The following is a 22562-nucleotide window of genomic DNA, read 5'->3' as shown; positions in this document are numbered from 1 at the left end:
ACCTTGGACTGGTTACTTAACCACTCTGAGCCTAGTTTCCCCCTCTATAAACTGGGAATGACGATACCAGTGGTTGTGAGCAAGAATGAGATGTAGAGATAAAGTACCAGTTTAGTGCCTAGTAGGTAGTAAGCAGTTGGTAAACATTAGCTATTATTATTTAACTTTTTCATATTGTTTCTACTCATTCACATTTATTCAATGCTTTTCTGCCAAGCATAGGTGCTAAAGAGTCCCTCCTTCCCAACCACTAAATACTTACAGTGTAGAGTTGCAAGGGCCCTAATGAAGCTGCTTTCTGCATCAGAGATGGCAAATAGGTCTCCCGTCCTGTGCTATTTTTCATCAATTAGCGGTGGCTGCCTGGAGTCCTACAGCTGACCCCTTTTTGACTCCCCCCAAATTTAACTAATAACCTACTGTTGACTGGAAGCCTTACCGATAACATAAACAGTTGCTTAACCCATAGTTTGTGTTTTATATACTATATACTGTATTATTACGACAAAGTAAGCTAGGGCAAAGAAACTATTGTTAAGGAAACCATAAGGAAGAGAAAATGCATTTACAGGGTTGTACTATGAGAAATCCACATACAAGTGGACCCATGCAGTTCAAAGTCATGTTGTTCAAGGGCCAGCTGTGTTTTGAAAAGACCTCAACAGCATATGCCATATATTGGGTGACGGGTTGGGTAGCGGGAAATTACAAATAGTTTTTCTGTGGCTGTTGCCGCAGGGAAATGAGGCTGGACAGGTAAACGACGGAGCCCCATGGGTACTGAACCTCATGGGTGACCTGGATCCTGAGGGGCCAGCGTACGGGACACACAGGCAGAGGGATCAGGACATTGAGAATGAGCAGCACTGCCAGGGAGGAGCAGAGCCTCACCCATATTTCCCATCTCTCCCACAGCATTTCCAGTGGGCCCATCCAGAAACCTGGCATCTTTATCAGCAATGTGAAGCCTGGTTCCCTGTCTGCTGAGGTGGGGCTGGAGGTGAGTGACCGACACTGGGATGCCTCAGAGGGGTACAGGGTCAGACGATGACCCTGGTCATCACGCTAGTGATGGAGGTGCAGGCCTTTCCACACAGCCCTCTCCCAACAGCCGCTGGCTGATGATTCCTCCCCATCCGCCAAGTGAAGGCTTCACGTTTCACCTTTCTACAGTCTTCTCTGGCTCTGAGAGCCTTTGGTCCTGACCTTGGGGATGTAGTAATAGTAAAGAATTGACATTCATTGAGTGTTTACAGGGTAGGACTTTTTTCTAAGCCCTTTAAAATGTATAAGAACTCTGAGAATTAGGTACTGTCATTTTACAGATGGAGAAACTGAGACCTGGAGAAAGTGTATGATTTTTCTAAGATCATGTACCTAGTGTAATAGGGCTGGGATTCAAACCTAGGTAGTCTGGTGCCAGAGCCAGAACTCTTTTTTTTTTTTTTTTAAGTTTATTTATTTATTTTTGAGACAGAGAGCGCATGCACGCACAAGCATGGGTGGGGCAGAGAGAGAGGGAGACAGAGAATCTCAAGCAGGCTTCGTACTGTCAGTGCAGAGCCCGACGCGGGGCTCAGACTCATGAACCATGAGATCACAACCTGAGCCAAAATCAAGAGTCAGATGCTTAACCAACTGAGCCACCCAGGTGCCCCCAGAACTCTTAATCTCTTCTTTTGACAAGCTACTTCCTTTTTCTGCACTTCAGTTTCTTCTCCTGAAAAATGGGGGCAATAGTCTTCCTTCTAGGGTCATTGTGTGGATTAAATGAATTAATACATATGCTTCCAACTGTGCCTGGCACATAGTAAGGGATTGATGAGTGCTAGCTATTATACAAAATATTATTATGGCTCCATAAGGCCTCTGCTATATGAGAAACCCAAGGCTCCTATGTCTACAAACTGAGTTTTTAAAGCAAATACAAATTAAGCCAAAGGAATGAACCTCTAATGGGATAATATTTGACAGCCGATAAAGGAAATATAAAGTGTAGGCACCCTGGGAGGATACCATTAGAGCTTTCTAACTGCTCTATTCATGAGGAAGAGCTGAGGTGCAGCCACTGGAAGACCCAATATGTGACTCTGACCCTGGGGGAAGCCCTTCCTGCAGCCGAGTGGGTTTACAGATAGTGGACACACTGAACCCTCTCCATTTCTCCTCCAGACAGGGGACCAGATTGTCGAAGTCAACGGCATCGACTTCTCCAACCTGGACCACAAGGAGGTGAGATGCGGGGTCTCCACCTGCTGGCCGTTATCATGTCTGCCCTTCACTTCCCATGCCCCACCCCCCAACCCTGCCATGGGGTCTGAGACCTTCTGTGATGTGTAGAGGCCTTGACTGCTCTGGGCTGTCAGGCTTCAGACAAGGTCTGTCTGCTTGTCCCCCCAGGCCGTCAACGTGCTGAAGAGTAGCCGCAGCCTGACCATCTCCATTGTAGCTGGAGCTGTAAGTCCAGAATGACCTGGTAGGGCCCCATAACCCCTGACTTCCAACCCCGGCCATTCAGACCCCTGATCTCTGGCACACACTCCTGGGAAGGGCCAGAGGGTCTCCTTTCCTGAAGCTCTGACAGAGCAGAGGGAGAGATCTCTGCCTAGCAGGGAGAAGCTTGCTCAGAGACAATAGGAGCCACAGTGCCTGACACGGGGAGCCATGCTGATAAGAGGACAACCTGCATCTTGGTCCCCAGGGCTGTGGCAGTGGATGGCCGGGTTCCCTGGGAGACTGAGCAAGAGGTCTCTTTTCACTCCCCTGAGGGCCGAGAGCTGTTCCTGACAGACCGGGAGCGGCTGGAGGAGGCACGGCAGCGCGAGCTACAGCGGCAAGAGCTTCTCATGCAGAAGCGGCTGGCAATGGAGTCCAACAAGATCCTCCAGGAGCAGCAGGAGATGGAACGACAGTGAGTGTGGCCAGCCAGGGTGCCCCCTCCCTCTCCTCCCTGCCCACCGTGTCCTGGGCCAGCTTCATCCTGCCCCCTGAGGCCTGTCCTCAGACCAGATGGGTTCAGTGGTGGTCAGTGTATCCATCCCTTGCCTCCAGACCACCAAGCTCTCCCCTTCTAGTTGAGGAGAGCCCTTGACTTCCAAAACCCAGAAGTATGGAAAATGAGGATGCTACCAGCAGTAGCTAATGTTTGTTGAGTATCAGTCATGTGGCCGGCATTGAATCAGGACCTTGTTTATGTCTTGCTTAATTTAATTCCCACAATAGCTCTGGAAGATAGATGGTATTGACCCATTTTACAGGTGAGGAGGCTGGGAGGTCTTAGCTCAGGGAGGTTAAGCCACTTGTGAACAAAGTCACATGTGGCCAAGCTGGGATTCACACCTGTCTGTGGTAATAAGGCTCACCCATCCTAAGGTTGGTTGAGATGATGGACTGAGACAATAAATGTGGTGAGCAATTCACAAATAAAAAGCTACTGTCAAAATCCAAATCCAGATACATTCTAGGAGTGTAAAAACAATTTGGAAAAGGAAGGTGGACAGGATCTTTCCCTCTTCCCCATCACAGAATTAGCCTGGAGAATCAGCCCTGGTGGTACCTCTGCCCATTGCCCTGGCCTTGGCCAGTGGCCCCGGCTACATGTTGCCTGGGGCCCTCCTCCCAGAGGACCTGACTCCAGCAAGGCCCTGCCTACCGTCAGTCACTTTATCTAAGTGTTTGAAGGTAGACACATAGAGTGTGGCCTGCGTCGATCCGCCTCCCATCCCTGGCAGCACAGAATCTCTGCTCAGCAGTGCCAGGCAAAACCACACAAGAGCACGAGGCCCAGATTTTCTTGGACCCGCTTCCCCAGCATCCAAATCTGGTCCAGGCATCCTTGGAAGGGAGCCCATAAGAAAGATTTTAAACCTTTCTCAAATTAGGAATTAGCTACAAGGAAGAGAGAACTTCTCTTGCATAGACTCTAGCATGCCAATCTGAATTTGTGTTTCAGAAGAAAAAAAGAAATTGCCCAGAAGGCAGCAGAGGAGAATGAAAGATACCGGAAGGAGATGGAACAGTGAGTGCTTGGGTCCACATGTCTGCGTGCAGACGTGAGTGTGCTCTTGGGATTGTGGCCAGCCAGAGGCCCCCTCCAGGCCCAGTTTGCCTGGCCTTCTTGTCTCCTGGTAGCCATTCCATAATTCTAGTAAAGCCCATAGCGTTAAGGTAACTAGAGCATAGTCCTGTAATCCCCAGTGTGGCATTGACACTCGATGTCGAATACAAGTGCCAGGAACTTTGTTTTCTGCATCACAGCTAGAGCCATGCAGCCTCTCCCCAGGCTGATTAGGGTTTCCCAATAGGCAGAGGGTGGGCCTGTAAAAGTCCTGACCCCAGTCACAGGCAGGGGGATCTTATTTCAGGATTGTGGAAGAGGAGGAGAAGTTTAAGAAGCAGTGGGAAGAAGACTGGGGCTCAAAGGAACAGCTGCTCTCATCTAAAACCATCACCGCTGAGGTGCACCCAATACCCCTTCGCAAGCCTAAGTGTATGTATCATGTACCTGGGGAGGGAACTTCCTTCTGGGGCCTGGGGGTTGGGGAGTATCTTGACAGAGACACTAGTCTCCCTCCAATCACCACCACCTCCCCAGGTGAAGAGCCCACAGCTCCCTGGGCTGTATTTCTTTCATGGAGGGGCAGCCATGTGCCAGGGCATGGGGATGGGCAGGATCTCTGCCCCTTTGTCCCCAGGGGTCTGTTGCCAGACTCTCCCCCACAACACAGACTCAAGCAGGAGGGCCTCTCCTTGTGCCTTGGGCTGCTGACCAGGGAATGGAGAGCTCTGTCAAAAGCGAGTTGTTCATCGGATCATCTTCTTGCTTTGCTGGGTGGTACGTCCACATCCCACCTGGTTCTGAATCAGAGCTGGGTGCAACAGCAGCAAGAAAGAGGGGAAATGCTCATGATGGAGAGGATTTGGGTGATCCGAGGCTGATGGGTGACTGTGGGAAGACCTTACTTGAAGTGCCCCTGCCACCTGCACCCCTGTGCATGGGGTATGGTCACACCCCTTCAAGGATGGAGTCAGGGAGAGGACTGAGACCACTCCTAGGCCCAAACTGCGGCCATCCTGGGGCCTCAGCTCCCTCCGCCCTTTGCACCTCCTTTCTTCATCTGCCCTGGGTTCTCACTTCCAATTTCAGGCCAGGCCTCCACCTCCTGCTCCCCTGTCCACCTGCTCACAACCCCTACTACCAGGTGCCCACACCACCAGGGCAAAGTAGTGGCTCACTCTCAGTGCTTCTCCAGGGGGCTGGGGGTAGGAAACCAAGCAAGGTAGCTGGGGGCCATGGCAATCACGAGTCCAGGATTCCACATTGGGCCTTATTGTCACTTTACATGACATAGGGCCAGTTCTGCTGCAGCTGATTGTGCTCAGCTGACCTGGGAACCTCTAGATATGGGGTGAATCTACACCCAAGAACCAAGATTCCCCATGTCTGCTGTGTCACAGCCATTTGGGATCTTGTGATGGTCTAGACAACCTGGCCCCAACTTTGGATCATATTGGGCCCTAGAGTGGCATCATCTTGTCAACACAGGCCACTTGGGTCAACAAAGAGGTTAGGCAGGCACCTGGATGGTTCCGTTTCACTCCTGCCTGGTGCAGAACAAACATCTCCCAGCACATTCCTTCCTGGCAGCAGGGGATGGTGTCATCCCAGGGTCCTCTCTGAAGGACAAAGCAAGCTCTCATTAGCCTCCCCCCTGACATTTGGTATTAGTTAAGGATGTGGCCAGAGCTAAATTCCTGGTGAATAATCTGTGTTTGAGACAGGGAGCTAATTTGCTCTTATGAGTGAAATAGGAGCTTCAGAAGGAGAGAAATCGATTTTAATTGCTTCTCGTGAAAGTAATCCTAGTCAATTTAGTACCTTTCTAGAAACTGGGCCTTGGCTTTAGAGCAAACACATTCTCTCAGGAACTACGAAAAATAAAAACACTTTCTCTGGCTATTTATTTAGTGCTTTTAAACCAAATCAAGCTTCTTGAATGAAAGGAGCAAGAGCTTTCCCTGTGCTTTAAGATATAAATTTTTTCTAAGGGAATGTGCGAAACATGGTATAGATGGCGAGCCTGCCTGCCTGAGCTGCGGCAGCTGCTGCCTCTGTCCATGTCCACGTGCACCGGCAATTTCATTCTCCTTGGGAAATCAGTCAGAAAATGCAGGAAGGCCTCTGAGCGAGCTCAATTCCTGCCTCCCTCCCCATTCCTGGGAAGCTGGAGCGGTCTCTGTTGTGTTGGGCCAGCACAACTGGGACAAGCCGGCTCCTCCCTGGTGACTCTTCAGCTCTGGGGCCCAGTTAGCCAACAGGTTATATCTGACTCAGGTGTTTGTGCCTGTGAGGGATGGACTGCACATTTTTGAACAGACAGGAAAGAGTGTGGAGCATCTCTTGCCTGAAAAAGAAAGCCACTCATCCTAATGATGTGGCGGGCCTGACTGCTTGTCTCACCACCACCTGTCCTAGGGGCACTGCCTGCCTCCCTGTGGCTGACCCAGCAGAACCCCAACATTCTTCTGAGCCAGGACAGATTGTCACAGAGTCCCCCAGAAGAGCTTTCTTTAGCCAAAGCAATGAGGAAGGGGGTTATTAAGCATCCCAGAGCTGGAAGGAGCCTTGGAATATGAAGAGGTTTAAACAGGATATTTCGAGGATTTTCTCTCCATTAGGACCCCATCAATTAGCCTCCACCCCCAATGGACCCCATGGTTTAGAAGTTGAGGTTTTTCCTATCAAACTATGAAGCAATCAGTTGTTTTCCTATTGTTTTATTATGTAGTCATTGTTATTTGCAAGAAAGCATCAATGTTCCACTATTTAATTAACATAAATTGCGCCAAAAGCTAAGGAATTTAACTTACAGCCTTTTCATAGAGGAATGGGGAAGTTCTTCTAATTAATATTTGAAATATTAATAGGCAGGTCACAACAGACTCATCCACTCCCTTCAACAGTCCCAGGGAGGCCAAAGTCCAGATTGGAAACCCCTGGAATGGATGATTTGCTATTCTCCACATGATGTCAACATTCATGTCTTCCTAACCACATATCTCCCCTTTACCCTTTGAAATCTCCTCACCTCCTCAGAATCAACCTGCCCACATAGCTCTGACATCCCCCAGGGACCCAGAGTTCTCAAAGTGGTAAGAAGCAGCCAGGAGGGTCTGTTCTGCCATTGTAAACCCTTGATACCAGACATGTGTAATACTCAGATATTCCCATATTCTGTGCCTCACTTCCCAAGTTTCAACTGAATGCCCTGCACAAAGTTTCTCACTTGACTGTCAGGTCAGAGGTCCCCCTGTTGTTAGCCCATTTTACAGACAGAGAAACTAAAGCTACCAAGGTTGAAAGCACTGCATGCACGATCCCGGAGCAAGACAGTTTTGCTCTGGGCTCCTGAGCCCTGTTCCCACCCCTGACCTCACAAGTACCCATAGAGGAGGCCGGGCATAGGTCATTAGGCTCCTGGGAAGCACCTCTGGCCTCTTGGTCTCCCAAGTCCCTCTTGGTTCACCAGCTTCCTCCTCTTTTCCTGGGTAGCTGATCAGGGAGTGGAACCTGAACTTGAGCCAGCAGATGACCCGGATGGAGGCATGGAGGAGCAGGGAGAGCAGGTTTGCAGCCCCCGCTTCACTGCCTGGCCTTGCTGCTCCGCTTGCCTTGCCCACCGCCTCCTGCTAGCCCTGCAGACACCCAGCTCTAAGGGGCCATCATGCGGCAGGGACCACTGGAATGTGCGAAGCTCCTGCAATCCCAGCTTAGTCCAAGCACTGCACACAAACCCTGAGGACAGGACTCCCAACCTGGCTGAAATGTCTGCTGATACATACCTAAACAACTGAACCACTGGTTCAGTGCTGCCCAAGCCCAGGTTCTTCCTCTGCTGCTCTGGGATCTCCCTAAGGACTCCCTAGATATCCCCAAGGTCAGGCAGGAGGCTTTCAAGATCCTGTTCTAGAACTCAGTCTGGTCAGGGTGGGTAATTATTTAATGGATCACTGCTGGTGCAGGGAGCTTTAGGTTTGAGATGTTTCCCGGTCATACTGTTGCCTGGGGGAAGCAGGGGGCTGGTGCCCTGATGATCTGGTCTGGGGCTGGGGCAGGGTATGCTTGTCGGGGCAGACCTGCCCACAGCTGCCTGAGCTGCCTTTCTCAGAGCTGACCGATGTCATTGCCTTCTCTCTCCACATTGAAAGCAGAGGACGTGGTCTGTACTATGAGATAAGACAGTTTTGTTCTGAGTGATAGCAATTTGAGGCATAAACCCAGGCTATCTTTTGTCTTGAGCCATTTCTTGGATGGAGGGACCAGACATCAGTCAGGAGAGGCCTCGTTCTCTTTCAGTGTTAGCAGACTGCAGCTGTGATTTGGAAAAGCTCATCCCCCAACAAGGGCTGTCTCTGATTTTCTGGCACTGACTCCTGAAGCCAGTGTCCTGGGGAGAAGCAGTTGACGATGCCCCAGGGAATCAGGGCCATTCTCTGGCAGCCTGGGGCCTGCTCTGTAACCCAGGTGAAGCCAGGTGAGTGGAGAGTCAGACCGAGGGTGCGGTTTTGCTATTGGGTCTGCTCTTCATCTCACAGCCACATGTCCTTGAGATCCCATCCCCTGGCTGCTGTCTGTGGATACTCTGGCTGAGCCAAACAGCATCTCATCTCTTTGTTCTCTGTGTTATAGCCTTTGGGTGGTTTTATCGTTACGATGGCAAATTCCCAACCATCCGGAAGGTAGGGTGCGAGACTGAGTGCTGTGCCGTTTGCCGCTGAGTTTGCTGTGGGGTTTGGCCTTTACGAGCATTGTTTCTTTGCCTGTCAACTCTAAATAGTGTAACCCGGCCTGTTCACTACAAGGGCTGACCTGTCTGCGTCTATCAGGCTGACGTCAAAAGGCAGGGCGCTGCCACAGAAGCATTGTGGGGGGAAAGTGTTCATGGGGTGAGACCCGCCTGAGTACCATCTGGCACCATCTCGGTCAGCATCAGCCCCGGAGGCACAGGGCAGGGACAGGGCCATGGCAGCTTCTTTGTTCCTCTGTCAAGACCAGAAGCCATGGTCAGACAGAGTGCAATATCAGGATGGGTACACACAACACACGTTATAAGACCAGCTGCACCAGACACAGACTCGCTGCCAGGCAGGGATTTTCTGCCTCGAGTTGAGACTAAGAGCCACACCAATCATAACTCTCTCCTAGAAATATCGCTACGTGTGCCAAGATAATGCATTTTTCTGGTCTCTGGGGCCTTGAATTTTCTCTCGAAATCTTATTACTGTATCTCCAGGCCCCATAAGACTCTCATCCTTTTTCTTTCTAAATCACTTTGGCATTTGATTATGAAAACGCCACTGTTAATATCTGTAGATTGGACATATGAGATGACTTGGCATTTGGAAATCAGGCATCAGCATAAATCTGGGTGAACTAATTTAGTTGTTATCACTCGGCTGGGTCTTTCTGGCAGGATGTCAGTCCCCCAGAAACCAAAACGGTGGCAGCTGGGTGACCTTGATGATAGGTAGGTAGCTTCTCCCTGCCTGTAAAATGGCAATATCTGATGTCCCAGAAACGTCTGCTCCCTTCTTCCAACACGATACTGTTAAGATAATAGACAGCAATATTATTCCTGACAGAAGTTAGCATCTCGACCTAGGAACACAGATCATGATTTGTATGATATTGAATAAACTTAGGACCATGGGGGATTCCTTTCCACACTGCCTTGGTCTCAGAAAGGACCCAGTCTCATAAGACTGTCTTTTTTCATCCTACAGCCCGACTCTGTGGCTTAGGCTATCTCATTGGGTTAGATTTTGAATGCTTTACACACTATCTCTACTAGAACTCACCTACAGAGGACAGCGTGCACACACACACACACACACACACACACACAGGATTATACTGGAAAAAATACCTATACCTTTATGGATAGGTAAAATCTCTTCCAGGCACTAATAACCAGGTAAATGTAAGAGAACTAACATCTTCTCCACACACATACCTCCCATAGGAAATCATGTCACTTGGACATTGCTATTGGTAAGAAGGAGCCTTGTTTTCACCTATTCATTAGTTCAGTATAACCGAATAGCTGGTATTTTTGTTTTCATTTCATTTCCAAAAGAGAGAAAGATGGCTTCTAGGTAAGAAGCAAGAGCACATCCGTCCTGTCTGCCTTTCCTTTCAGTCCAAACTGGGAGGGACCATTTGCCATGAATTTAACTGACAGCTAAAAGGACAGCAGAATCACATCTCTCATGCTGGCTCTGAAAACCCATTGTCGCTTCCTCTAGAGTCATGTGACATGCATTGTCTCCCAGCAGCTAGAACACCAAGTCCCCGGGTAATACACTTGGCTATCTATAGGCATGATCATCAGTGTGCACAATTTCCCTTATTTGAAAAGACAAAGATTCGATGTTTGTTATTCCTAACCTGGGAGTAAGTCCCTCTGAGGCTCAAGGTCCCCAGGCCTGTGGCCCCACAAAGTCTGTGTCAGCCTGCAGGATTCATGGTTCTGACTAAGCCTTTTACTAGGATGCTTGAGTAAATTCTGCAAACCAGCCCTATGGCAGGAGCCCACTGTCCAGCAGGTGAGGTAGATTCACACGCAACTGAGGAACCTGTATGGAGGGCGCTAGTATGAGGTCAGTAGACGATGCTATGGGACAGTTTAACCTTCTGCATCACTAAACAGGTGCTGCTTTCTTGGAAAGGGGACAGAGCCTGCCACATCTGCCTGTCCCATCCAGGATACCTGGCTCTAAAATGTTAGCACTGGTAGTTTGAGGGTTTTTTGGTTTGGTTTGATTTGGTTTGGTTTTTAAACCAACAGAATGGCCATTCCTATCATTGGTGGCCCCTGTGAGAGGCCATACCCATATCCTAGCAAGCTGCCATTAGGCAGAATGTCATTGGCTCCTCTCGGGGTAATTGCTGTCTGATCTATAACATGATGGCAGGGTTCATCTATCAGCTGAGCCAAGAGTCTAGTGAACATGGTGGGTAAGGAACCAAGCAGGACTCTGAAGCAATGAGAGTCATTGCTACTACTTTTCTCAGGTAGTTCATGGACTGTCCTGGTGGCGGGCCTCTATCCCTGACATGGGGGACCATCTCCAAAGAGCATTACCTGTGCATGGAAGTAGGGATTGTCTTTAGGAGGGGAGGCAGGATGACTCAGTAATAGGTCCATAACTCCACCCCCAGGCTTCTCCAGCTGTGGATAAAGTTTCGTATCTGGTAATGAAAAACTCAATTCCTCATTCCTGCCCTTAGATGCTGGGATGATTTGGGAATTCTGAGAGAAGCCCCCAGGGAATGCTAGTTAGGGGTGGGGATGAGCTCAGTGAATAGGCAGATTTCCTCCTCCCCACATCAATTCCCCAGAATGTTGACTCTCTCTGCTGCCGCCTCTCCTGAGTGCTAACTCTGTCCTCTGTGCTGTGTGTGATGGGGCTGACACTCCCTCCTGCCATACTCCCGTTGCTGCCAGCTCATCTGGGCACAGTAGAAAATGTGTTGGACCTAGAAGACTCAGGTCCAAACCCTGGCACCACCACTTACTGGATGTTTGATATTGAGCAAGGGACTTCACCTCTCTGAGTCTTGGTTCCTTCATCAAGAGAATGGGGATAATATCTACCTATGAGCATAGGTAGATTTACCTATGAACATAAATCCCTTAGCACATAGGCAGTCCATACATTGTAATTTTCTTCCTCCCTTGCCCCTTGGCTTTCCTGCAACCCCATGGGAGTAGCAGGCAGGAAAGCAGGTTCTGTAGGTCCAATTCCAACAGGAAAAATAAGGAGTTTGTTTGCCTTGCATCTCCTTTCCCTAATCCTGTTGAACTCTCACAGTCAGTACAAAGCAGTTAGGCTGTTCTCTTCCCCCACTCCCATCTCCTAGTCCTATGGTTTTTGGCTAATCCTCAGTTCAAGGGTCTAGTTCAGAGGGAATGGTGGACTCTACGGGATTCAATGGTCTGAAGTTAAGCATCAGAGCAAAATCTGATGTCCCTGGCTCTGGGGTCCCAGGTCTGAGGCTGGCTCCTACCTCCTGAAGCTTAGGACAGAGGATCTCTGCAAATGAGACTCGTCAGCTCTCCCAGATTTTTTGTAGAATCTCCCAGGATGCATCTCTGTTGTCTGAACATGAGACACCTCTCTTTCCAGATGATGGAGAAGGCGTGTGCTCAGATACTAGGACACAAATACAATGTATTCTATTTATACAGCACTTTCATTTTATAAGGCTCTTTTATAGATGTTATTTTATTGGCTCTGAGGGCAAGCCTATAGGCAGGAATTTCTTCTATTTTGAAGATGAGGTGAATCAGGCCCAGAGAGGTTAAGGAACTTAGCCAAGATCACACAGCTACTTAGTGAGCTAGTAAGCCAGTTCTTCTGGCTGGAAAAAGGAATGTGTCTCCCACTCCACAGTGGGTAGCATAGTGGGTAGACCTGTCCTAAATCTGAGGTCCAGTGCCCAGTGCAGATGGGCAGAGCAGGGGGAGGGCTCACTTCTGGTGTTGTCTGTGGGCTGAGTGCCCTGTTTGCTGTGCTGTGCCAGTGTCTACACTGCCTTTTAACCCTTGCCATGTAAACAATACCACATCTGCTCAGAAAGGAAAGGATAAGAAGAAAGCCAAGTATGACAGCCTGCAAGAGTTGAGAAAGAATAAGAAGGAACTAGAGTTTGAGCAAAAGCTTTACAAAGAGAAAGAGGAAATGCTGGAAAAGGAAAAACAACTGAAAATCAACCGGCTGGCCCAGGAGGTATGTGTCTGGCTCACAGGCTAGGTGAGCATCCCCAGAACATAATTTGGTTGTTCCCCACCATGCTCCCAGGGAACCAGCTGGAGTTGTGTTCCCCAAGTGGAGTCCAAGGATGGAGTGAGCCCTGCCCTTCTGCTCAGTCTAGAATGTGTGATCATTCCACCTGCCCAGGGTCATGGAGACCACCTTCTGACTTAGGTGTATGTTTGGCATGGAGACTAGACTCCTTGCTAAAGTATGGGTCTGAGGCTAGCCTCTCTGCCCAGATTGTCACACTTAGGTTCACCCTTCACATACCTTGCTAGAGGTTTGAGTCTGTCCCCTCCATCCCAGCCCCACCAGAGTATGAGTCCAAGGCCAGACCTGTCCACCCTATGTATGAATATGAGGTCTTTCTCTGCACTCAGGGTATGACCCCAAGGCTAACCCCTCTGCCTAGATTATAGAACTGAAGTTAGCCTTCCACCCACTTGTCATCAGGTCTGCGTCTGTCCAGCCTCTCTCCCCAGGTTATGAGTCCAAGACCAAATTTCCCCCACCTGCATTCGCTCTGAGAGTATGGGTCAGAGGCTAACCCCGTTGTGCAGGTGAGGGGTCTGAGGCTATTCCCCAATTGATCAGGCAGTGAGTCAGTCTGCTTCCATCAACATAAGATGTATCCTAAGCTAGATCTCTTCAACCTGGACATGTATCTAAAGCTGTCCCCTTCAAGATATGACAAAAGCAGTCGTCCAACATTAGTAATTCCTATTTCCTAGATGAGTTGGGTGACTTTAACTCCCTAGCTATTGGAGAGGTTATTGGTTCGGCTTCTCTTTAATGCTTCCATGAATCAGAATGCCAAGCTGATTAGATTACAAAATCAGAGTAATGCTGGAAAATGTGAAGTGCATTAGGTTTGGCATTAGGAGCAAGTAAGCAACAAAATTAAAAATAAAATCCAACTTGTTCTTCTGGAACAAAGTAGCCTGGAAGGGGAAAAAGAGTAGAGTTAAAATTTTGGCATGTGCCAGGAGCCTACAAAAGGGCCATTTTTAGAGAACCCCAAGATCCCAGAGTTCATGGGGACCCTGGGAGCCTTATCCCAACTAATTCCAAACAAAGCACAAGTCCCTCCTCTGATTTTGCTAAGTGCCATTAGTCAGCTTCACACTCCAGCATCCTCTCCCTTCTATTTCCACCTCTTCTGGGGCCAGATGGAATAAGCCAGGGTCTTTTGCTGGATAGTGGACACACCCAACAGTACTCTTTAAAGAAGTGCTTCTAAGCTGCTGATTTGAGTGCGCCACGCACGTGTGACTCAAGTGTGCCTCTCCTTTTTGCACTGGCTTTGGGTCCTAGGTGTCCGAGACAGAGCGGGAAGACCTTGAGGAATCGGAAAAGATTCAGTATTGGGTGGAAAGGCTCTGTCAGACACGCCTTGAGCAGATTTCCTCTGCTGATAATGAGATTTCAGAGGTAACAGAGCCCTTCTTTCCACATAGACCCTCCTGCTGACTTCAGAATGACCCAGTCTGGGGACAGTGGGAGGCAAGATGGCCACATCAGGTTCACTGTCCAGGGCCACCCCTCCCAGCCCACTCTGCCTTCCTCTCTTGAGGAGGGGGACATCTCTACATTTCTGGGCTTATCTCCTGAGTGGCCAGCAAGTCCTAACCCATCTGAGATGGTCTCAGGCATGTTGTTCTGGAGCAAGGGTGCCCCTTTCACTATTGAGTTGTTCCAGGTTAGATGATAAACTGTATGGGCACCTTACTTGTCACACATATGAGATAACTTGGGACTGTCCTACATTTGGACACTCCTTCCTAGCCACTTGGTTTGGGCTCACCTGAGCACCCAGGTGACAGAGAAGTGACAACCCCATGATTCTGGTTGGAGGGTGGTAGATTTCCAGCAGCAAGAGAAACAGGAAAGCATTATACTCAGTGTTTTATGAAGTGGAGCACTGGTCAGACAATTACAGAACTTCCTTGCAACCCTCCCCCAGATGACCACGGGGCCCCCGCCTCCCCCGCCTTCTGTGTCTCCCCTGGTCCCACCCCTGAGACGCTTCGCAGGCGGGCTGCACCTCCACACCACTGACCTGGATGACATCCCCTTGGACATGTTCTACTATCCCCCCAAGACAACCTCGGCCTTGCCTGTGATGCCCCACCCCCCACCCTCCAACCCATCCCCCAAGATCCCCGCGCCCCCTGTCCTTCCCTCATCAGGCCGTGTGAATGCCTCTTCTTCACCCTGGGTCCAACGCACTCCACCCCCCATTCCCATCCCTCCCCCACCATCTATCCCCACCCAAGACCTGACTCCTACCCGCCCGCTACCCTCGGCACTGGAAGAGGCACTGGGCAACCACCCCTTCCGTGCTGGGGACACAGGAAATCCAACAGAGGACTGGGAAGCAAAGAACCACAGTGGGAAGCCCACTAATTCCCCTGTCCCTGAACGGAGCTTCCCACCCACCCCAAAGGTACTGCGCCTGTTCTGCATGCTATGCTGGGAGGCAGGAAGAGTGGCTGGGCTGCTGTTTCCCACATCCTCCACTGCTCTTGTGAGCGGAGATGGGAAGAAACATCACCCCACCCCATTTTCGAAGAATGAGCTCCCAACCTGCCTGTTGTGGTCATCCTGCATGTGTTTGGTTTCTGCTAATGTTGAAGTACCATACAGTATGGTGAATTGCCTGTGGTACTTGTGATGAGCAACAGTGTATCTATGTCTGTTGGTTTTTCTTGGCTCCTCTTGGCTGGTATGGGCTGGTAAGGTTTAATATAGTACTGTGTTAATGAATAGCCAGAGCTCAGTCACGGCCGGTCACTTTTTGATATAAGCTCAGAAAATCTTGAATATGGGAAATGAATCCCCAGGTTAACAGGGGGAAACGAGGGGAAGATAAGCAGTAGAGCAGTATTAAGATCTTGTAAATGAAATGATAACACTGTCCAGTGCAGTGTTAGGACATTACAATGCCATTTTCTATGGAGTTAGCCAACTACATTGGCTTGAAGTATAATACCCAGAAATTTCTGGCCAACTTCCAGCTCCAGAAAAAATAAAATGAAGACAGAGAGTTCCTAGAAATCTCCAGATTTACTATATACAGACTAGGGATTTTTTTTTCTTGGATGTCAGGAGGCTGAACAGTGAGCTTTCTCAAAAAGACATATTTCTTATTAATTGTTCTTAATCCAAAGACTATTTTGGAAGAGGTAATCCCCAAAGAAGATATGGAGGTTTGATCCCATGGAGAGACAAACAAAATATTCCTCTGCTCCAGTAGCCATGGGGCCAGGCTTGAATCAGAGGTAAAGCGGCTCATATCAGCTAAGGGTAGGAGCTTAGAGAGAGGACAGTCAGTAGTACCTGATCAGTGGTTTTTATTAACCTGCCCTGCATGGATTTGAGTCCCAGCATGAAAAACAGAATAAGCTTTTCAGAGCATTTGGGAAAGCTTGGAGGAAGGTGGGAATGAAGAAAGTGCCAGATGCCAAAAAGGCTGCAGCTTCTGGCAGGGGACTCTCAGAGGGACTCCCTCTGGACCTCTGATGGGTCCTGAGCCCTGCAGTTCTGACAGAGAGAAGTCTATCTGTTCCAGGGATGTCTTGTCCCAGAGCCCAGCCAGGAGCAGGTTCACTGGGGGCTGAGTTAGCCTGGCACAGAGGGCCATATCCTTCTTGTGAGTGCCCCCTATCAAGATGGGCAGCAGCTTTTCCTCAACAGATTCGATTCTACAAGCATGGATTGAGCACAAGCTTTGTGTCTCTATGTGAGGGGCAGAGGGGAGCAGGGCTGAAGGAGACACAGAGGAAATTGGCATACCTGTGCTCTCTAAGACTTTGCCATCTGAAGGATGAGCCACTGTCTGGCCAGCTATAAAATGGCACAGGTTTTTGTTTTGTTTTTGTTTTTGTTTTTGTTTTTGACGGCAGCTACCTTTATTTGGGCCAGACACAGGTGTTAGATATTCCCATCAATCAGACCAATATGGCTTATGAGCAAAACAGATAAAAAGAGGCAGGACCAGTTACCATTTTCCATGTGTTCACAGGGTTTTTATTTTTGGTTTTTGAGCTGGCCTTGAGTACGAATTTAGAGAGAGCTAAGGAACACCAATGAAAAGGTCCTGTATTTACCCAATAGACATGTCATGCCCAGCTGCCCCTCTACTTAAAGAACAGAGCAGGAATGATGATGAAACTATCAGGGAAGGTGAAGTTTTCCAACAGAAAGCACACTTCCAGATCAGGTTTGAGACACCAGATCTCAACGCAGGACCTATGCTCTGGGAAGGATGCATTCTAACAGAAGGTTGAAGGCACCTTTGCAAAGTAAAGGGCTTAATGAGCTGAGCTTTGAAGGATGGCAATACATGGAGGGTGGGAGGAAGGGCATCGAAGGTACAGGGAACGTAAAGATGGTAAGGAGGAACCACCCCGGGTTTGAATCCTGACTCTGCCACTAGCTGGTGACTCTGGTCATGCATTACTTCATCTGTCTGAGCCTGGGTGTCCTCGTCCCTAAAATGGGAATGCTAATGGCACCTACCTGTTATGAGGATCAAATGGATTAATACATGAACTCATTCAAAGTTAATACTTAGGAGAATGGCAGGCACGTGGTAGGTGCTCAGTAGACATTAACTATGATCAGTGACAGATCAGGATACAAGAAAATTTGGGTGTAGCTGCAAACACGAGATTGGAGGTAAACTCTGCAAACTTTTGAGTCGGAGGCAAGATTCAAAACAGGATCCAGCTTTCTCGGATTCCTCCAAGAATCACGAAGTTCCCACGGTTAGTTCCCCATCAGAGCACAGGGAAGGTTAAAAATTCCTCGACACAAGGAGCCTCTGAAACCTGGACCCTTGTGTCTTAAATGACATCAAAGCCAGGGCTATTTCTGACTTGAAGGCCAGGGGGCTGCTGTTTTGGTGAGCTTCATCCTGCCCATGCCAGCACTTTGGCCCTTGTACCGCTGCCCCTGCCTCATGGCATGCTCCGAGAGAGTCGTCACCTGTGCTGCCACAGGAGGCGTGGGTGATCACGTGTCTGCATCTGCACCGTCAGCTCAGCCTCCAGCAGGCATCAGGTGGTGGAAACAAACACTTGTGTCAGCTTGGCACACGTGCCTGCCACATCACACCTGCCAGAGGAAGGTTTTCAGGGCTATGTCTGCTGCCCAGGCACTGTTCTGTGTGCCCAGCATACTACTAAATCCTTCATTTATTCATTCAGCATGTTCAGTGAGCACCTACTAAATGCCAGACACTATGCCAGGCGCTGGAGAACCACCACAAAATGGGAAGCCCAGTCTCTGCCTGAGACCATCTGGTGAGGAGGACATATAAGTAAGCAGGAAACTACCACGCTACCTGGGGGGAGATGGGGGAACACAGGTGCTGTAATGAGCTGGGGTGGAGAGGAAAAGCTCAAGGGGTGCCTTATGAAGGCAGTGACACCCAAGATAACACCTGGGCAGGTAAAGCAGAGAGAGGAAAGAGCATATGCATAAATCAGGGCAAGAAAGCCTGGCGTTTTGGAGGCTAAAGTGAGGCAGAGCCGGGAGGGTGAGGGGTGAAGGATGAGGTTGCAAAGGAAGGTGAAGAGACTCATGAAGGACCTTGCAGGTGAAGCTCAGTAGTCAGCGGGGACCCATGAAGAGTACGGGCAGAGCAGTGACCTGAATCGATTTGTCTTGTCCAAGGTGATGGAGTGTGTTAGAGCAAAGCAGACAGGTTGCATCGGCTCTCCTGGATGCTACTCTTACTGGTCCTCACCGTCAGTCTTTGAGCCTCTGTAACCACCCACCAGGGACAGCAGATGCTTTGTGTGTGGTCCAGGGGATGGAACCGTGGCCAGAAGAAATAGCCTTTAGGGAGAGAGGAGGCTGGATGGCATCCGTGACCACTGAGAGAGAACGTTGAAAGTGTATCCTCTGAGTGACGGTGGCTGCTGGCGCCCCTGTAACTAGGCTCTGGCTCAAGTCTCTGATTTCTTAGAGCCACCCAGTAGTTTCTGTGGCCTCAGAATGCGCTGTGGCCAATGAACTTGTCTTTCTGCTGAAGATCACACCCTCAGCACCTCCAACAGGGTGAATGAACCAGGCGGGCTCGGCATGTGCATGACGTGAATTTGCATGTGTGTTGAAGTGCCCTGGTTGACCTGGGCCACCCCCACCACGACTTCACATGGGTTTCTCTTAAACTAACCCTTGTAGACATTTTGCCCAAGCCCACAGCCTCCACGAGGCCCTGGCGTGTCCACCATCTCCAAACCTGTCATGGTCCACCAGGAGCCCAACTTCATCTACAGGCCAGCTGTGAAATCCGAGGTCCTGGTAAGCCCCTTCCTTGGATCCTCTCCAGGGCATCTCCTGAGACAGAGACAAGAGCTGTCTCCTCTGGGTTCTGCTGCCTCTGGAGGGAGAGTTAGGTGGGATACAAACCCACATTAAGTGCCAGCTCCTGACTTCTCCTTGGCCAAGAGGTGAATCCACACGGGTATAAGCCAGGGCTGACAGGACCAGTGAAATTCCTCTTCCTCACTTGACCAGACGGCCTGGAGCTCCATCTAGAAGTGATAATGGCAACAGCTCAGACTTACTGTGAACCTACCGCGTGTCAGGATTCAGTGTGTCAGGATACTGAGGCACAGAGGGGTTAAGTCGGTTGCCCAAGGCAGAGCAAGATCTTACTACTTACTCCAGAGTCTTTTAGACTCCACAGCGCAAGCTCTTACCTACATTGCCATCTTGCCAAACCTACAGTGATTCCACTGGCCCAGGCCTCTGCCCCTAAAGCCTGGCGTGGCATGGTGCAGAAGGCCCTCAGGTGGAAAACTGGCCAAAGTGGATCCACTCAGTTTCTCCAACTCGTCGCTCACTCCTCACTGGACTGGGAGTGTGAGGCGTGGTCCTGAGGGGTGGGGGCAATAGAGTCTGCCCACTCCCAGTCACCTACGGCTGACCCATGTGGAACCCTCATGTCCCAGGGGTACCAGGCACAGACTGGACTCTCACCCATAGTGAGAAGAAAGTCATGCCAGAATTTTTCTTCCCCTTTCAAGGAAACCCTATCCAAATGTCAGGGCAGGACAGCTCAGATACTTATTTTGAGCTTTTGCTGTCCTGTCAGCTTCCCAAAGATCAAAGTTCATGCCCCTGCGATAACCTGCTGATGCATCCATGTCGCATTCTCTGGCTGGTGACAACCAGTGGCGTCTGCTTGACTTGAACTGGGCAGCTGCTGCGTCTGGGGGCGTCGGGCAGGCCCCTGACATAAATCAGGCTGTGTCTATTTGGGGAGGGAGGTTGGCAGGGCAGCCCCAGGCTGGCAGGCCCAGGGTTTGGCACCAGAGGGCAGACGAGACCTATTGGTAACGTCCAGTGTGGAACTTTCTATTTTTTTTTTTTCTGGCAGCCACAGGAGATGTTGAAGAGGATGGTGGTTTATCAGACCGCGTTCAGACAAGTAAAGCGATACCTGTCGTGTGTCTGTAGTCCTCCCCGCCACCCCCATCCCTCCCACTCTGACTTCTTTCGCTGCTGGGAGTGCCAGTTGGCTCTGAAGCAGCCCCAACTACCATCTGCCAGAGCCTCAGGCCAGAGCTATGTTCCTGTTGCCTGCAGCCAGGAGTTGGGAACGGTCTCTATCAGGAGGGGACCCTGGCTTTATTAGACCCCATCCCCAAGCTAAGAGCAGCAGGACCTTGAGGGCTCTGCTCTTTTGCTACTGTTTGTTCAAAGAAGAACAGGCAGAGGGAACCCTCAGAGGGTCACCGAGGCCAAGATGGGCCCTCGCTGCAGCCCTAGGAGAGAAGAAAGGGGGGCCTGAGGTGTCTCCCTGTCCCTCCCCTGTCTTGTCCCCTCAAGGCAGATCACAGCTGTATGTGGCACTGGATCAGTCAGGAAGGATGTGGTAGCCCAGATCCTCCACCTGCCTGGAGTGTTCCTGTGCACAAGGATATGGACGTTTTTCCCCAGCCGAGCAGTGGTATCAGACAGGCAACCACTTATCTTCCCCCCTCCTGGAAGCTCATATTCACAGAGCCAGCCAATGGATTGGCTGTGTCACCACCAGTGAAAGAGATCCCAAGACAGAGAAAGACCTTGCAGCCAACCTCACCGATAACCCGCCACAAGACCGCAGGCTGATTTGACTACAGGCAGAGCAATACAAGAGGGAGGTGTCAGTTTCACAGTGAGACCTGGGAGTCTGCAAAGGAGGCTGCTCCCAGCCCAGGCCTGGGGAGTGACAGGCGACAGCTAACAAGGTGTCAAGCACAGTTTCTAAATATGTTATGTATCTGAACTCGTTTAATCTTTAGAGCAACCCTAGGAGGTAAGTGCAATGATCACCTCCATTTTGTAGATGAGAAATTGAAACAGAGAGGTTAGGAAACATGCCCATGATGGCACAGCTACTGTCAGACCCTGGAGTTGCATCCAGGAGGTCAGGCTCCACAGTCAGGCTCCTACCTGCTACACCATCCTACCTCTCGAAGCACTGTGATTATGAGACAGATATTTAAAGACGTTGTTGTTTAGGGTACAGACAGCTCTCAAAGAGAGAGAGGCTGGATGGTGAGAAGCCCAAGGACCTAGACTGGACGTCAAACCCTTGCTCCACTACCCCCTGGCTGGATGACCTGGGGCATAAATGTCAGCTTTCTGGGCCTCAGTTTCTCCATCTCTTGGATGAAGGGTTGCCCTCCCTCTTCAAGGGCTGACCAGCTGTAGTGGCTTATAAGTCTATGATCTGAACTCAAGACACAAATGCTTGCCATCTGGCCATCCTGAGAGCAGATTCTCACAGGGAGGGAGAAGGGGAAGCCCATAGCCAGCACTGCCCAGTTTTCCAGAAGAAATAGCTAGAAGTGGTCTGGGCCCTCAGTGAAAGAGCATCGACTCCATATCCTGCCTAGTGACCTCTCCCACCCCTGGATTTGCCGCATCCCTTCCTCTGTTTGCTGACACCCACAGACTGACCTGGGAGTGGCCTCCGAGCTGGGCCAGACTCCAGACTCCCAGGCTCTTGGGGGCTGAGCCTGAGCAATGAAGACTCGTGAGGAGGGAGGGCAGATTGATGCTCAGGGAGTTTGGGCCTCCCTGTCTGCCGATGCTTGTTCCTCGTCTTGTGCCCAGAACTTGTTTGCTGCATGCTGGGCGTAGAGAGGGCAGCGGCCTCTCCATGATGCTGGCCACAGGCCTGGGGGGGACACTTGGTGTGGCCTAGGAACTGTGTGCTGGGGGTGGCTCCATGTAGTCTAGCAGGGCCTGTGTGGGCCCTGCCACTGGGCCTCTCTTCTGCTCCCACCTGCCCGTGGGGATGAACTGTGGCTTTGCTGCTCTAGGACTCGGCGTACCTGGACCCTCAGTCTGTGGACCCTGGGCTCCCACTCTCTGCGTGTGATTCCTAGGAAGGCAGTGTGTGCTGATTTTGCCCCCCATCTTCCTTCTTGCCAGCTTGTTTCTACCCCTTGGGGACATTGTTCCCACAGCCCTCCCCAAGCCAGAGCTCCTGAGCTATATCTCCTTCATCCTCCCCTGGCTAAGATTCTGGGGAGAACTCTTACATTCTAGATAAGCATTATGTAAAGAACAGTGCTGGGCATGGGGCAAGCGCAGACACCCCTGTTCCTCCTGGAGCCTGACATCCCTTTCTCCCCTCCCCCCAATCATCCTGTGGCCAGATTCCCCAGGGAGAGCAGCCTCTTGCGCAGTGTTGTCTTTCTTTGGGGTCAGAGCACTGGGTGGAGACAAGCTGGGCT

General features: G+C 50.3%; 1 protein-coding gene across 2 annotated transcripts in view; it reads left to right on the top strand.

Moving 5' to 3' along the window:
• USH1C (USH1 protein network component harmonin) overlaps positions 1–22562 on the top strand; it is a 46970-nt gene that overhangs the window by 15738 nt on the left and 8670 nt on the right. Inside the window, exons 9-19 of one of the 2 annotated variants that reach the window (XM_042958871.1) lie at positions 916–1000; positions 2173–2232; positions 2401–2457; positions 2769–2911; positions 3953–4018; positions 4365–4489; positions 12587–12792; positions 14134–14250; positions 14783–15265; positions 19012–19131; positions 20213–20263. In XM_042958871.1, the coding sequence (XP_042814805.1) occupies positions 916–1000; positions 2173–2232; positions 2401–2457; positions 2769–2911; positions 3953–4018; positions 4365–4489; positions 12587–12792; positions 14134–14250; positions 14783–15265; positions 19012–19131; positions 20213–20263 (1513 nt within the window). Of the gene's footprint in view, positions 1–915; positions 1001–2172; positions 2233–2400; positions 2458–2768; positions 2912–3952; positions 4019–4364; positions 4490–7552; positions 7627–12586; positions 12793–14133; positions 14251–14782; positions 15266–19011; positions 19132–20212; positions 20264–22562 lie in introns of both variants that reach the window. The other variant, XM_015537988.2, reaches the window with a different exon arrangement.

This window comes from Panthera tigris, chromosome D1 (genome assembly GCF_018350195.1).
Source record: "Panthera tigris isolate Pti1 chromosome D1, P.tigris_Pti1_mat1.1, whole genome shotgun sequence".
In the NCBI taxonomy this organism is placed as follows: domain Eukaryota; kingdom Metazoa; phylum Chordata; class Mammalia; order Carnivora; family Felidae; genus Panthera; species Panthera tigris.
This window is presented reverse-complemented; position numbering and strand designations above follow the sequence as displayed.